Source organism: Trematomus bernacchii, unplaced genomic scaffold (genome assembly GCF_902827165.1).
Source record: "Trematomus bernacchii unplaced genomic scaffold, fTreBer1.1, whole genome shotgun sequence".
NCBI lineage: Eukaryota > Metazoa > Chordata > Actinopteri > Perciformes > Nototheniidae > Trematomus > Trematomus bernacchii.
The window spans coordinates 457,676-472,993 of NW_022987642.1; the positions used below are offsets into that span (position 1 = coordinate 457,676).

General features: G+C 42.7%; 1 protein-coding gene across 1 annotated transcript in view; it reads right to left on the reverse strand.

Annotated features, from left to right (window-relative positions):
- Positions 1–3,565: 3,565 nt before the first annotated feature.
- The window catches only part of prdm12b (PR domain containing 12b), a 12,792-nt gene continuing 1,039 nt past the window's right edge, over positions 3,566–15,318 (reverse strand). The window contains exons 2-6 of the mRNA XM_034133742.1: positions 10,343–10,408; positions 8,818–8,942; positions 8,386–8,541; positions 6,670–6,784; positions 3,566–5,187 (exon numbers count right to left, since the gene is read on the reverse strand). Coding sequence (XP_033989633.1) covers positions 4,691–5,187; positions 6,670–6,784; positions 8,386–8,541; positions 8,818–8,942; positions 10,343–10,408 — 959 coding nt within the window. The 3' untranslated portion in view covers positions 3,566–4,690. The remainder of the gene's footprint in view (positions 5,188–6,669; positions 6,785–8,385; positions 8,542–8,817; positions 8,943–10,342; positions 10,409–15,318) is intronic.

The window sequence follows — 15,318 nt, forward strand, 5'->3', positions numbered from 1 at the left end:
ACTTGTGTCTCTCTCACCTTGTACATTTGTACCTACAGTAGTACTTGTGTCTCTCTCACCTTGTATATTTGTACCTACAGTAGTACTTGTGTCTCTCTCACCTTGTATATTTGTACCTACAGTAGTACTTGTGTCTCTCTCACCTTGTATATTTGTACCTACAGTAGTACTTGTGTCTATCTCACCTTGTATATGTGTACCTAAAGTAGTACTTGTGTCTCTCTCACCTTGTATATTTGTACCTACAGTAGTACTTGTGTCTCTCTCACCTTGTATATTTGTACCTACAGTAGTACTTGTGTCTCTCTCACCTTGTATATTTGTACCTACAGTAGTACTTGTGTCTCTCTCACCTTGTATATTTGTACCTACAGTAGTACTTGTGTCTCTCTGACCTTGTATATGTGTACCTACAGTAGTACTTGTGTCTCTCTCACCTTGTATATGTGTACCTACAGTAGTACTTGTGTCTCTCTCACCTTGTATATTTGTACCTACAGTAGTACTTGTGTCTCTCTCACCTTGTATATTTGTACCTACAGTAGTACTTGTCTCTCTCACCTTGTATATTTGTACCTACAGTAGTACTTGTGTCTCTCTCACCTTGTATATGTGTGCCTACAGTAGTACTGTGTCTCTCTGAGAGTATATATATGTACCTACAGTAGTACTTGTGTCTCTCTGAGAGTATATATATGTACCTACAGTACTTGTGTCTCTCTCACCTTGTATATTTGTACCTACAGTAGTACTTGTGTCTCTCTCACCTTGTATATTTGTACCTACAGTAGTACTTGTGTGTCTCTCACCTTGTATATGTGTACCTACAGTAGTACTTGTGTCTCTCTCACCTTGTATATTTGTACCTACAGTAGTACTTGTGTCTCTCTCACCTTGTATATTTGTACCTACAGTAGTACTTGTGTCTCTCTCACCTTGTATATTTGTACCTACAGTTGTACTTGTGTCTCTCTCACCTTGTATATTTGTACCTACAGTAGTACTTGTCTCTCTCACCTTGTATATTTGTACCTACAGTAGTACTTGTGTCTCTCTCACCTTGTATATGTGTACCTACAGTAGTACTTGTGTCTCTCTCACCTTGTATATGTGTACCTACAGTAGTACTTGTGTCTCTCTGACCTTGTATATGTGTACCTCCAGTACTTGTGTCTCTCTCACCTTGTATATGTGTACCTACAGTAGTACTTGTGTCTCTCTGACCTTGTATATTTGTACCTACAGTAGTACTTGTGTCTCTCTCACCTTGTATATGTGTACCTACAGTAGTAATTGTGTCTCTCTCACCTTGTATATGTGTGCCTACAGTAGTACTGTGTCTCTCTGAGAGTATATATATGTACCTACAGTAGTACTTGTCTCTCTCACCTTGTATATGTGTACCTACAGTAGTACTTGTGTCTCTCTCACCTTGTATATGTGTGCCTACAGTAGTACTGTGTCTCTCTGAGAGTATATATATGTACCTACAGTAGTACTTGTTTCTCTCTGAGAGTATATATATGTACCTCCAGTACTTGTGTCTCTCTCACCTTGTATATGTGTACCTCCAGTACTTGTGTCTCTCTGACCTTGTATATGTGTACCTCCAGTACTTGTGTCTCTCTCACCTTGTATATGTGTACCTCCAGTACTTGTGTCTCTCTCACCTTGTATATGTGTATCTACAGTAGTACTTGTGTCTCTCTCACCTTGTATATTTGTACCTACAGTAGTACTTGTGTCTCTCTCACCTTGTATATTTGTACCTACAGTAGTACTTGTGTCTCTCTCACCTTGTATATTTGTACCTACAGTAGTACTTGTGTCTCTCTCACCTTGTATATTTGTACCTACAGTAGTACTGTGTCTCTCTCACCTTGTATATTGGGCCTGGTGCTGGTTCTGGTCGTTCAGCTGGATCTTAATTATACGTATAAAAACACACAGACAGACTTTAGTGATACTTTATTAGGAGTATATACGCTCAAATACAACGTCCTTTAACTCAACATACTTCACACATGTGACGTCTGATAAAGTGACGGTTGAATTAATTTCTTAAAATGCTCAAAGCACATTTATATTCACATGATTATTACTCTGACAGTTTATGTACATCACATGGAGAGAAGCTGCTAACAGCTGGAGCTCCTGATCCATCACTCTGATCATTGAACACAGGTCAAGTGAACACAGAGAGTCAGTGTCTCACCTGAACCCGCTCAGACCCAATTTGGGGTTAACAGAGAATAATAATATCATTCATAATAATTACACATCTGAGTTTTTAGAGACGACCCTGTTAGCATGCAGCGAAAAGAAGATCTTGTTCATAGACGAGATTAAAGAGTGCTATTATTATACGCTGATATAATGCATTGTCATTCTGTAGTTTCCCAGCTGTGTTTCACATCAACTCAAAACACTCAGGTATTGGCGGTAGATCTCGTGTTCGGTGACGTTAAATCACGAGAGCGTAGAGGACTATCTGACGTAGGGCTGTGCGATTATGGCAAAAATCATAATCACGATTATTTTGGTCAATAATTGATATCACGATTATTAAAAACGATTATCCATATATTGAAAAAAAAATGTGAACAGTATGTTTTTAACAGTTGATTACCCTGAACTTTAAGTATAATTCAACAGAAAAAACTATAAAAAAAAAAAAGAAATTACATTTTTATATTTTTTTTAATAATAAAAATAATAATCGTTTTATTTCGATTACATTGTTTTCGTAATCGTTGCAAGCCAAAATCGTAATCGAGGTTAAAATACGATTAATTGCACAGCCCTAATCTGACGGCAAGCTGAAGCTGTGGAAGCATCCTAAATATCGTGGATACCTCAACTGGTATTTGTTGTTATTTTTAAGTGTTGCTTACGTACATTTCCGTGCACTTCTAAGCCGCCAGACTCCATTAAAAACACTGCAATCTGACTTTGTAGGATACGGGAGGATCTGCTTATTGTGGGACTTTCAGAGACATGACAACAACAGCAATAATGCTTCACCTTCCACTGCAGCCAACACACTTAATGCACAGAATATAAAGTGTGTTTGTGTCACGAGAATGGACCAACAATCAGCACGATGCAGGACTTCCTCTGACGTTGAGTTTCCATCACACACACATACTTAAAACGTTACCAGAGCAGCATGCAGAGCAACGCACCACGTCTCACAGACACTGATAGGGCTAACAACGTCCCAGCATGCAACAGTTTTAAGGATCAGTGTGAAGAGACGATGCGTAATGTGTGTGTGTGTGTGTGTGTGTGTGTGTGTGTGTGTGTGTGTGTGTGTGTGTGTGTGTGTGTGTGTGTGTGTGTGTGTGTGTGTGTGTGTGTGTGTGTGTGTGTGTGTGTGTGTGTGTGTGTGTGTGTGTTCACCCAGCTGAATCCACGTCCAGCTGTGGCGTTAATTGCAAAATAAAAGCGCTTTTCAAAAATGCAGTCCTCCTACCTTTTATTATAAATAACTATGATGCCTACTCTAAATAAGTACATATGCTTAGTGCTTAATAATTTAATAAATCCTCTAATTAATCTACACTTGGCACCCAATATGGTGCGATATAATCTTAGGTGTGTACACTAACACCTTAAAGCTACTGAAGCGTGATGTCACTGTGTCCTAATGCAGACATACATGTGGCACGATGCTGCACGCACGTAAACAACGGTGATCAATCGTCATTTATAGCCAACGCTAGAGGAAAGGGTTTACTGGCCGATACCAAGGACAATGATGCAGGTTCGTTGAATGGGAACGTAAGAGGATTCATGACGTACGACTAATCTGGCTTTTTTTAAATATGTTTCAAACCACGATGTTTAGTTCAACCGGATTTAAAGATCTGTTGATCTTTTTCAATTTACAACTTTAACCACGTTTTTTAAAACTGCTGACGTTACCCTTTACGGTTATTGAGGACGCAGTTTGGTTCAAATGTATAATTCACTAGTTATTGTTCTGCTGTGACTCATGTCTGCCCTCTCACAGCACCATGGGGGGTATATGGCCGAAACCCAATGTTGTCTCAACCAAGTAGTCTTGTTTCCATTTACAACCAAAACCACGTGTTCAAACTTCTACGGTTTCTGAGGGATAAGATACGTAACGTTACCCTTCGTCTGCGACTGGATGGACTTTAGTTCAATGGGAACGTCAGTATTCGGGTACTTCAAAAGAGTACTCTAAGGCCAAACCAAAATCTTTATCTAAACCTAGCCAGGGTTTCTTTGCTCCAACGATGCAGGTTCGGTGAATGGTAACGTCAGAGGATTCATGATGTACGAATAATCTGGCTCAATGTTCGTCCGTCACATATTAAACGTACCTCTTGGAAGGCGAACCACGAAGTTTAGCTGAACCTAGCCAGGAGGAATTAAAACATCTGTTGATCTGTTTTCAATAGTACAACTTTAACCAGAACTTCTACGGTTTCTGACGTTACCCGGGATAAGATACGTAACGTTACCCTTCAACTGTGACTGGATGGAGTTTAGTTCAACAAGCATGTCATTTTTAGCGTTGATTGATCAATAGTTTCAACCATAATATTGAGCTAAACCTAGCCAGCTTTTTTGTTGATCTGTTTTCAATTTACAACTTTAACAACGTGTTTAAAACTGCTGACAAATGTATAATTCAGTAGCTCTTGTTCAGTGATGCCTCTCACAGCACCATGGTGGGGATGTGGTGAACCAGAGAGGCTGGGTGAGGCATGCTCAGCTGGGGGGGGTGATTCTGAGGGGAGTGCACCATCATGTTCCCTCCTCCCACGGCGGCGTTAGCGATAGCGATGGCGTTAGCCTTAGCATTGGCGTCTGCAGATGGCCGGTGCCGGGCGCTCTTCTGATGCGCGCGCAGCCCGGCCAGCTGGGAGTAGGCGGACTGGCAGACGAGGCACTTGTACGGTCGCTCTCCGGTGTGCAGGCGCACGTGATTCCTCAGAGTCGACGACTGGCTGAAGCGTCTGTTGCAGAAGCGGCAGACGAAGGGTTTGTCCAGCGTGTGAATCCTCATGTGAGAGCGGAGGTTGCTGCGGGAGTTGAACCCGCGATGACAGATTACACAACGCATGCGACCAACACTGATGGAGGAGGAGGAAGAGGAGGAGGAAGAGCAGGAGGAGGAAGAGGAGGAGGAGCCTTCACAGGTGTGGAACTCATCTGGAGGAGGAAGAGGAGGGATTATAGAGCGGTGCAGGGATGTGGCATTTCTGTAGTGGACCCTGAAGGCAGCATCTCCCTGGTCCAATGGGATTTCTCCATCTGATTTTGGATTATGTAGAAAATAATCTCCGTGTTAAACAAACGTTGAATGCTAAGCTAAAGGAGGCTAATGTTGGGCTATAAAGGAACTACAGCACGGTCACATGACTTCACGTCACCACCGCTAAGCTAAAGGTGGCTAATGTTGGGCTATAAAGGAACTACAGCACGGTCACATGACTTCACGTCACCACCGCTAAGCTAAAGGTGGCTAATGTTGGGCTATAAAGGAACTACAGCACGGTCACATGACTTCACGTCACCACCGCTAAGCTAAAGGTGGCTAATGTTGGGCTATAAAGGAACTACAGCACGGTCACATGACTTCACGTCACCACCGCTAAGCTAAAGGTGGCTAATGTTGGGCTATAAAGGAACTACAGCACGGTCACATGACTTCACGTCACCACCGCTAAGCTAAAGGAGGCTAATGTTGGGCTATAAAGGAACTACAGCACGGTCACATGACTTCACGTCACCACCGCTAAGCTAAAGGTGGCTAATGTTGGGCTATAAAGGAACTACAGCACGGTCACATGACTTCACGTCACCACCGCTAAGCTAAAGGTGGCTAATGTTGGGCTATAAAGGAACTACAGCACGGTCACATGACTTCACGTCACCACCGCTAAGCTAAAGGTGGCTAATGTTGGGCTATAAAGGAACTACAGCACGGTCACATGACTTCACGTCACCACCGCTAAGCTAAAGGTGGCTAATGTTGGGCTATAAAGGAACTACAGCACGGTCACATGACTTCACGTCACCACCGCTAAGCTAAAGGAGGCTAATGTTGGGCTATAAAGGAACTACAGCACGGTCACATGACTTCACGTCACCACCGCTAAGCTAAAGGTGGCTAATGTTGGGCTATAAAGGAACTACAGCACGGTCACATGACTTCACGTCACCACCGCTAAGCTAAAGGTGGCTAATGTTGGGCTATAAAGGAACTACAGCACGGTCACATGACTTCACGTCACCACCGCTAAGCTAAAGGAGGCTAATGTTGGGCTATAAAGGAACTACAGCACGGTCACATGACTTCACGTCACCACCACTAAGCTAAAGGAGGCTAATGTTGGGCGTGATGACTTTATTTCAGGATAACAACCAAAAACACATTCAGAAAACCATTGACTTTTAGAGGAGGGGACAGGAAGTGATACAATGCTGACTGTCTGGGTTTCAGACTCATTCCTGCAGGTTTTAAACCATCGGATATTTTAATTATTGTACAGAAGCCCTGAGAGGCAAGGGAGAAAAACTGATTTGAATAATTTTCTCTTCTGTGATTATGACGTAAAAACAGGTGAAATAAAAGATCTTGTCAGGATCCACATTCATGGATTAATTTACAGATAATAAAATCATATTTACCTGTCTTTGTCTTCTTGGTCTGCTCTTCGTCTCCTCCAGGTATTCCCGGTATTCCCAGGAACGTGTTGTGGGAGTTTCCGTACCACACGAGGAGCTCCTGGTCCGGAGGAATCGTCTGAGGAGAGGAAACGTGTTGTTAGGGACCAAAACGTCGTCATGTCTGTTTCTCATATTTATCTTTAATAACATGTCTTCTATTTAACTGAAGTGAAAGGAAACATCTAATCATTTTGTTTTACTAACTGTCTCTGTTTGTGTCTGGAGATCTCTCCAAATATTACACCTCATTTGCATCTGTAAACACAACATGTCAGAGAACTTATAATGTCAAAGATAGGGCTGTGCAATTAATCGTATTTTAATCTCGATTACGATTTTGGCTTGCAACGATTACGAAAACAATGTAATCGAAATAAAACGATTATTATTTTTATTAAAAAATAAATAAATGTAATTTTTTTTTTTTTTTTTTTTTTTTTTTCTGTTGAATTATACTTAAGGTTCAGGGTAATCAACTGTTAAAAACATACTGTTCAAATGTTTTTTTTCAATATATGGATGTTTTCAAAGTAAATGGATAATCGTTTTTAATAATCGTGATATCAATTATTGACCAAAATAATCGTGATTATGATTTTTGCCATAATCGCACAGCCCTAGTCAAAGATAATTGTGTTGATGTCAGTAATGAGGCGGGGAGTTTTCATGGTGAATAAAAGTCCATGTTCACCATCAAATAAATACATATAGTCTTCCAGCAGAGGGCGACACACTCCCACCACACACACACACACACACACACACACACACACACACACACTCCTGCATCTTCATTTTGAATGTCCTGATCTAACTGCCTCTTTAATTCTTCTATTACTGAAATTGATTCAAAGGTCACTCATTTTTACCGGGAATGTATATTTAATTTACATAATTTTATACGACTAAATATGACTAAATTATAACAAGCTGCCTCGTATGAAGGACATTGTAGAACATGCATTTGAAATATAATAATATCTTGCGTTGTAAATCATGTGCAGCACAACCATCAGCAATGCAATGAGCTTTATAAATAAATTAAGAAACTCTGCGTCAGTGGACAGGAGGCGGTGCGTTCAATGACCTCTACAGCACTGTTATAATAATAATAATAATAATAATAATAATAATAATAATAATAATAATAATAATATTTAAAAGATAATAAATAATTATAAAACGGATAAGTCAAATCAAGCGATCTGATTGGTTCTTAGCCGTGATATAATGAGCGTATATCACGGGTAGAATTGTAGTTACTTTTCACAACAAGTCAGTATCCCTCCGCGTCTGAGAAACAGCTACAACCGTTACAGCTGTTACATTACGTCCGTTAGGAAACTAACTAACTAACAAAGCTTAAGATGGAAACATGTCAGGTTAACTTGGACATCCGGGGTGGCCTAGAACAACCTCAACCTAGAACAACCTCAACCTAGAACAACCTCAGCCTAGAACAACCTCAGCCTAGAACAACCTCAACCTAGAACAACCTCAGCCTAGAACAACCTCAACCTAGAACAACCTCAGCCTAGAACAACCTCAGCCTAGAACAACCTCAACCTAGAACAACCTCAGCCTAGAACAACCTCAGCCTAGAACAACCTCAGCCTAGAACAACCTCAGCCAGAACAACCTCAGCCTAGAACAAGTAACCTCGTAAGCCACACTGACCTCCACGGCCTTGTAGAAGATGCTGCTGCCGACCTGCACCACCTCCAGATTCTGCTCCTGCTCGTTCCTCGCACACTTGATGTACGTCATCCAGCTCCTCTGGTCCTCCTGACTCGCGTCGATGAAATATCGGACCGTCCCGTCCTCGTTAAACACCTGAAGAACGGAAAACACCTCGGTTTAGATCGTAAGGGCCGAAACACAATCGTAATATGTAACGCTAACTACAAACACATCGTTTTAGTCTTTCAGGGTTTAATAAATTATACTTAGACGTACGATATATCGTATTAGTAGTTAGCATTTCAAGATTTGCGATATATCTTGTGTGTGTGTGTGTGTGTGTGTGTGTGTGTGTGTGTGTGTGTGTGTGTGTGTGTGTGTGTGTGTGTGTGTGTGTGTGTGTGTGTGTGTAAATGTGTGTTTGTTTACCTCCCACATGAGGTTGTTGTTCTTGTACAGGTCGATGTGTTCAGGGGAAATCAGACGTCCGGTGAACGGTCCCATCTCTGTTCCTGCTTTAATCCACGTCTTCGAGAAGATCCCCAAACCTTCTCCTGAAACACAAAATATATACGTTTTATTAATACAATTATAATTATATTTTTTAGTGTCCCCTGGTCTCCCAGCTGTGTGCGTCACTCTTTAGTGTCCCCTGGTCTCCCAGCTGTGTGCGTCACTCTTTAGTGTCCCCTGGTCTCCCAGCTGTGTGCGTCACTCTTTAGTGTCCCCTGGTCTCCGAGCTGTGTGCGTCACTCTTTAGTGTCCCCTGGTCTCCGAGCTGTGTGCGTCACTCTTCAGTGTCCCCTGGTCTCCCAGCTGTGTGCGTCACTCTTTAGTGTCCCCTGGTCTCCCAGCTGTGTGCGTCACTCTTTAGTGTCCCCTGGTCTCCCAGCTGTGTGCTTCACTCTTTAGTGTCCCCTGGTCTCCCAGCTGTGTGCGTCACTCTTTAGTGTCCCCTGGTCTCCAGCTGTGTGCGTCACTCTTTAGTGTCCCCTGGTCTCCCAGCTGTGTGCGTCACTCTTTAGTATCCCCTGATCTCCCAGCTGTGTGCGTCACTCTTTAGTGTCCCCTTGTCTCCCAGCTGTGTGCGTCACTCTTTAGTGTCCACTGGTCTCCCAGCTGTGTGCGTCACTCTTTAGTGTCCCCTGGTCTCCCAGCTGTGTGCGTCACTCTTTGGTGTCCCCTGGTCTCCCAGCTGTGTGCGTCACTCTTTAGTGTCCCCTGGTCTCCCAGCTGTGTGCGTCACTCTTTAGTGTCCCCTGGTCTCCCAGCTGTGTGCGTCACTCTTTAGTGTCCCCTGGTCTCCCAGCTGTGTGCGTCACTCTTTAGTGTCCCCTGGTCTCCCAGCTGTGTGCGTCACTCTTTAGTGTCCCCTGGTCTCCCAGCTGTGTGCGTCACTCTTTAGTGTCCCCTGGTCTCCGTTGTGTTTGAGCTTCTTCAGCGTTTTGTATTTGCAGCTTTCAGTAAACGCTGCGCATGTCTCCTCAAGTTGCTGAATGTTCTCTAAAAGCTGCATGTGTTGCTGAAGAGGTTTCTTCATGTGGAACCTTTTATATCTGCATCCTTTCTGAAGCTGCAGCGCGTTTCTGGACATGATTTAGAGTGAACGCTTCACGATATCAGACACACTCCGTTCGTCCGTTTAAAAATCATAAATAAATTGTATTTATTTTATATTCATCTTTAGTTAATAGATGCTTTAATAGCCTTAGATGTGGACGAGCTTTTATACGAATCCTCAACAGGATAATACATTAATAAAATGTTTTATGACAATTTGCAAATATAACAAAACATGTCTTTTTCTGCTACATTTAAATGACAGAAACAGCTGAGACGCTAAAAGGTGAAATATGCTTTCAAAACACTGTAATGTTCCTCCTAAATAATAAAAACGATGTTTGAACCCACATTGAATCACAGAAACACCTCGTATTGAACACAGTAACGTTACCTGGCACGGAGCTCTGAGCGATGATCACCTCGCTCGGGAGAACCAGGCTCGACAGCTTCTGCACCTCTGGAAGGAAATACAAATACAAGATATCATTAAAAAATGGCACTTTAATAATAATAATAATAATGCATTTTATTTATGGGCGCCTTTCAAAGCTCTCAAGGACGTCATCAGTGTAGAGGAATTGTGATATAGAATACACCAGTTTAAAAAGGTGGGTTTTCAGGCAGGATTTGAAGGTTGAGAGAGAGTCCATGTTGCGGATGTCTTGTGAGAGAGAGCTCCAGAGACGGGGGGCAGAGTGGCTGAAGGCTCGTGACCCCATGGTGGTCCGGCGGGCAGAAGGTACAGTGAGCTGGAAGGCAGAGGAGGACCGGAGAGCACGAGAGGGAGTGGAGGTGTGGAGGAGTTCAGAGAGATATGGAGGTGTGTGAAGGGCCTCGAAGGTGAGGAGCAACACTTTGAAGTGGATGCGGTATTTAACGGGGAGCCGATGGAGTCGTTATGAGTGATATGATCAGTGGAAGGAGTTCTGGTAATGATACGGGCGTTTCTAAACTCCTCTGATAACATTGTATTATTTTAAATAACTAAACTTGATCAGAAACACTAATGAACAATGTGAAACTGATTTTGAACTCCATTCACTTTAACAGTTTGAGTTTAAAGTGGAACATAATCTTATTAATTAATATTCTGTGTCTTTATTCATAATTAAATATCATCTTTACAGCAACATGTTACAGGTAAATGTTTTATTTTTACTGCAGAGATTATTATTTCACACTCAATAAAATGTGTGTAATGTTATATAATGTACCAAGTATATATATGTTTCTCTTATATAAAGAGGAAGTGTTGACCTGTACATTTGATTTAATTCATTATTATTTATGAATTAGTCTAAATAAACCACGGTCCGGTTGAACGCCGTGATCTCGGCTCGGATCGAGAAAAATGAATTCCTTTATATCATTATTTAATCATGTGGTCACCGGCCTCCTGTTGCTCGTTAACTAATTAGTGAAATGTCCCAAAGAGTCTCTGATAGGAGGGTGCGCAAATATGATCACATCACCCCCATCCTTAAATCACTACACTGGCTCCCCGTGGAACCGAGGATCGAGTACAAGGTCTCCCTCCTCCCCCACCAGTGCATCCATGGCAAGGGCGCCGCAAGCAGGGGGGCCAGGGGGCCATTGCCCCCCCCCCCCCCACTTTACAGCCCTGCCCCACATTTTCGCAGCGGAGAACGGAGCAACTTGACGTCACAGCAGGCATAACAACAGCCGGTGTTTCTCGTGAGTGTTTTCCCCGGGAAACAAACACAATACACACAAACGCAAAAATACACAAACACACACACATGCACGCACACACACACACACACACACACACACACACACACACACTCGCAAGCTTCCCCCAGACCAGTAATCCAAACGAAAATATCTTCTCCGTAAATACTTTGATCATTTGCTCCGCTGATAATCAATCAGATCGATGGATTCCAGAGAAGAGGAAACTTTGAAGGCCTTTTTCTCAGCTTTGTAAATACCGGAGTTAATAACTGGAACTTTTCACAGAGAGTGTGTTCAAAAAAGTGCGCTTACTTCAGTCATACGCCAGTCAACGTTCAGCTTGTCAAACAAGAGCGTATTGAGCAGGAACAAGGAGAGATGGGATGATGGATGCGCTGCCATGTGTAGTTTAATGTACAGGAAAGGAGTGAGCAGAGGGTCGGTCCATTCTTCTTCTGTTTTCTGTGACTATCTTCCTCCCCATGCTGAACACCCTCTCAGACTTTCAGTTGCGTGGCTACTAAAGAGACGCGTTACCATGGAAACCAAACAATGGTGTAGCTGTATTGAAGTCCGAGTGGAAACAGTAACATTTGGAGCGTTATGTTAGAATGAAACAGGTCGTGACTCACAAATCAGATTTAGTCAGAAACAGGGAGAAATGCGGGGTAAATATGACCCCGGGAGGAAACCGGGAGAGGGCAATGAAATCGGGAGGGTTGGCAAGTATGTCACATACACATGCACTTTTTGCCCCCCCCCACTTCTGTAATGAATCCGGCGCCGCTGATCCATGGAACAACCCGGTATCACGGCAAGACGTGAACATGTGACGATCTACCATGCTGGGAGACGTGAAGATGTCACGATTTTGTCCCTTCAAACGTGACAGTTACACAGTATTGTTAACATGGCCCAACCAGTGGAGAAATACCCGGAAGTGCCAAGCAAATGCTACCCCGACGGTCGGTTGTTATTGTCAATATTAATATAATAATGATTTATTTTGTAATAGTCACACTCGATTTCGCCGATGTTCTTGTTGCCCCAGCTGGTCGACACCTCTTTTAGCAGAAACAGGCTACATTCATGTATTAAATCGATGTTAATCCATGTGTGTGGATGTGGAATTAACGGATGTGACGTTGTGCGATTGCGTTGCCAGGCAACAGCTTGCGTTCATGTTAATTTACAAACTCTTCAACTAGAACCGTAGTTATATTTAAAAACATTTTAGAAGACCTCACGCTTTGGATAAAAGCGTCAGCTAAATGTAATGTAATGTAATTATTGATATGATTAAATAATATGCTACATTTAGTAAAAATTTGCTTTTTTGTTGTTGTAATTTATCCTGTTTTATTTTATATTTTAAATTAATTTTCTTGTGAAATTCGTATCAGTTTTTGACAATAAAACTGTCCTTACGTGCCTCAGATATTATTAAGTAATTTTCTTAATTTGCTAAATGTTCTAAATTAATGATTTTAAAAAACTGCCTTTTTGATAATTGTTCCTTTTTAATTTTACCCCTGTTTTTCTCCGGGGTGCTGAAGTGTCCCACAAGCCCTGAAAGCAGCATGTAACCGAGGATAAAGAAGGTGCGTTCAATGCCCCCCTTTCCCCCTTCAATAGCCGCATTATGTCTGCCCCCCCCCCCTAAAGAGACCTCAAACTGGGAGATTTAATGTGAAATAAAGGAGAGAGTGAGTCGCCATGAATAAGGAGCCGTGAGGGTTTAAAGGAGAGAGAAAGGAGAGAGAAAGGAGAGAGAAAGGAGAGAGAAAGGAGAGAGAAAGGAGAGAGAAAGGAGAGAGAAAGGAGGGAGAAAGGAGAGAGAAAGGAGAGAGAAAGGAGGGAGAAAGGAGAGAGAAAGGAGAGAGAAAGGAGGGAGAAAGGAGAGAGAAAGGAGGGCCGTCGGAGCGGTTTCACGCTTCAGAATGACCGTGAAACCGCTCCGACGTAAAGGAGCAAAGAGACTTAGATGGAGAGTAAAGTGGGAGATGATCCGCGTTTAGAAACACAGAAGAAGAAAGGAGGAAAGCCCATAAATGACAAGAGAAGAAGAGTTCAGCGGATCGGGTTCACACGACGCGCGGAAAACACGGGTTTACATTCAGGGAGAGAGAGGGGAGTGAGGGGAGAGAGAGGGGGGAGAAAGGGGGAAGAAAGGGGGGAGAAAGCAGGGAGAAAGGTCTGCTGCCTCCGGGGGAAATGTCCCGAACGAATATTAACGAAAACTGAAACGAATTTCACTTTAAAATGTGATTTAAACAGAAAATTGTAATTATTACAGACCCACAGAAAGGCCTCGAGTGAAGCCTTTCTGTCTTTATCTCTTATTTAAAGCTCAGTAACTAAATCATTTCTGAACATCAGAAACACTTTGGGTCATTTTGGTTCATTAGTGAACGGGAACGGGACTTTGGGTCATCTTGGTTCATTAGTGAACGGGATTGGGTCATCTTGGTTCATTAGTGAACGGGAACGGGACTTTGGGTCATCTTGGTTCATTAGTGAACGGGAACGGGACTTTGGGTCATCTTGGTTCATTAGTGAACGGGACTTTGGGTCATCTTGGTTCATTAGTGAACGGGACTTTGGGTCATCTTGGTTCATTAGTGAACGGGACTTTGGGTCATCTTGGTTCATTAGTGAACGGGACTTTGGGTCATCTTGGTTCATTAGTGAACGGGACTTTGGGTCATCTTGGTTCATTAGTGAACGGGACTTTGGGTCATCTTGGTTCATTAGTGAACGGAAACGGGACTTTGGGACATCTTGGTTAACTAGTGAACGGAAACGGGAACGACTTTCACCGGAAAATGTGATTTTAACACGAAATAAACATTAATAAAGTACTTTTTATGTTATTTATATGGTAGCAGATTTACAAAATGATGTTCTGAAATCAGAGACACAGTGGGAGCTTTTTAAAAACGGAAACGAATTTCACCAGAAAATGTAATAAATATATAAAATAAAAATTGATAAATTACAATATTTGTAATTTAACTAAATGTATAAAATCCATCCATCTTCTCCCGCTTGTGTCGCGGAGGTAGCAGTTCCAGCAGAGAGCCCCAAACGTTCCTTTCCCTGGCCACATCAACCAGCTCTGACTGGGGGATCCCAAGGCGCTCCCAGGCCAGCCAAGAGATATAATCCCTCTGGTCCTAGGTCAGGGGCGGACTGGGACTACAAATCAGCCCGGGACTCTCGACCGGCCCACCTCGGTACCACAAATTACCGCTAGTAAATTGTCAACGGGGGGCGGGGGGACAATTTGCCCAGGTGGCATCCTTACTAGGTGGCATCCTTACTAGGTGCCCGAACCACCTCAACTGGCTCCTTTCGACGCGAAGGAGGAGCGGTTCAACTCCGATTCACACAGTGCGGTAAAGCGACTGCAGTACCGCTCCCGCTGCTCCGACTCTCCGGCCCATCTCACGCTCCATTGTTCCCTCACTCGAGAACAAGACCCCGAGATACTTGAACTCCTTCACTTGGGGTAAGGCCTCATTCCCTACTTGGAGTATAATGTATAAAATGACTAAATAAAATCAGAGACACTTCTGGAGGTTTCTCTGATTCAGAGTTCAAGGCTTTTTATCCGGACTCATTAATACATAATACATGTATATATAATAATATATAATATAATGATTATTA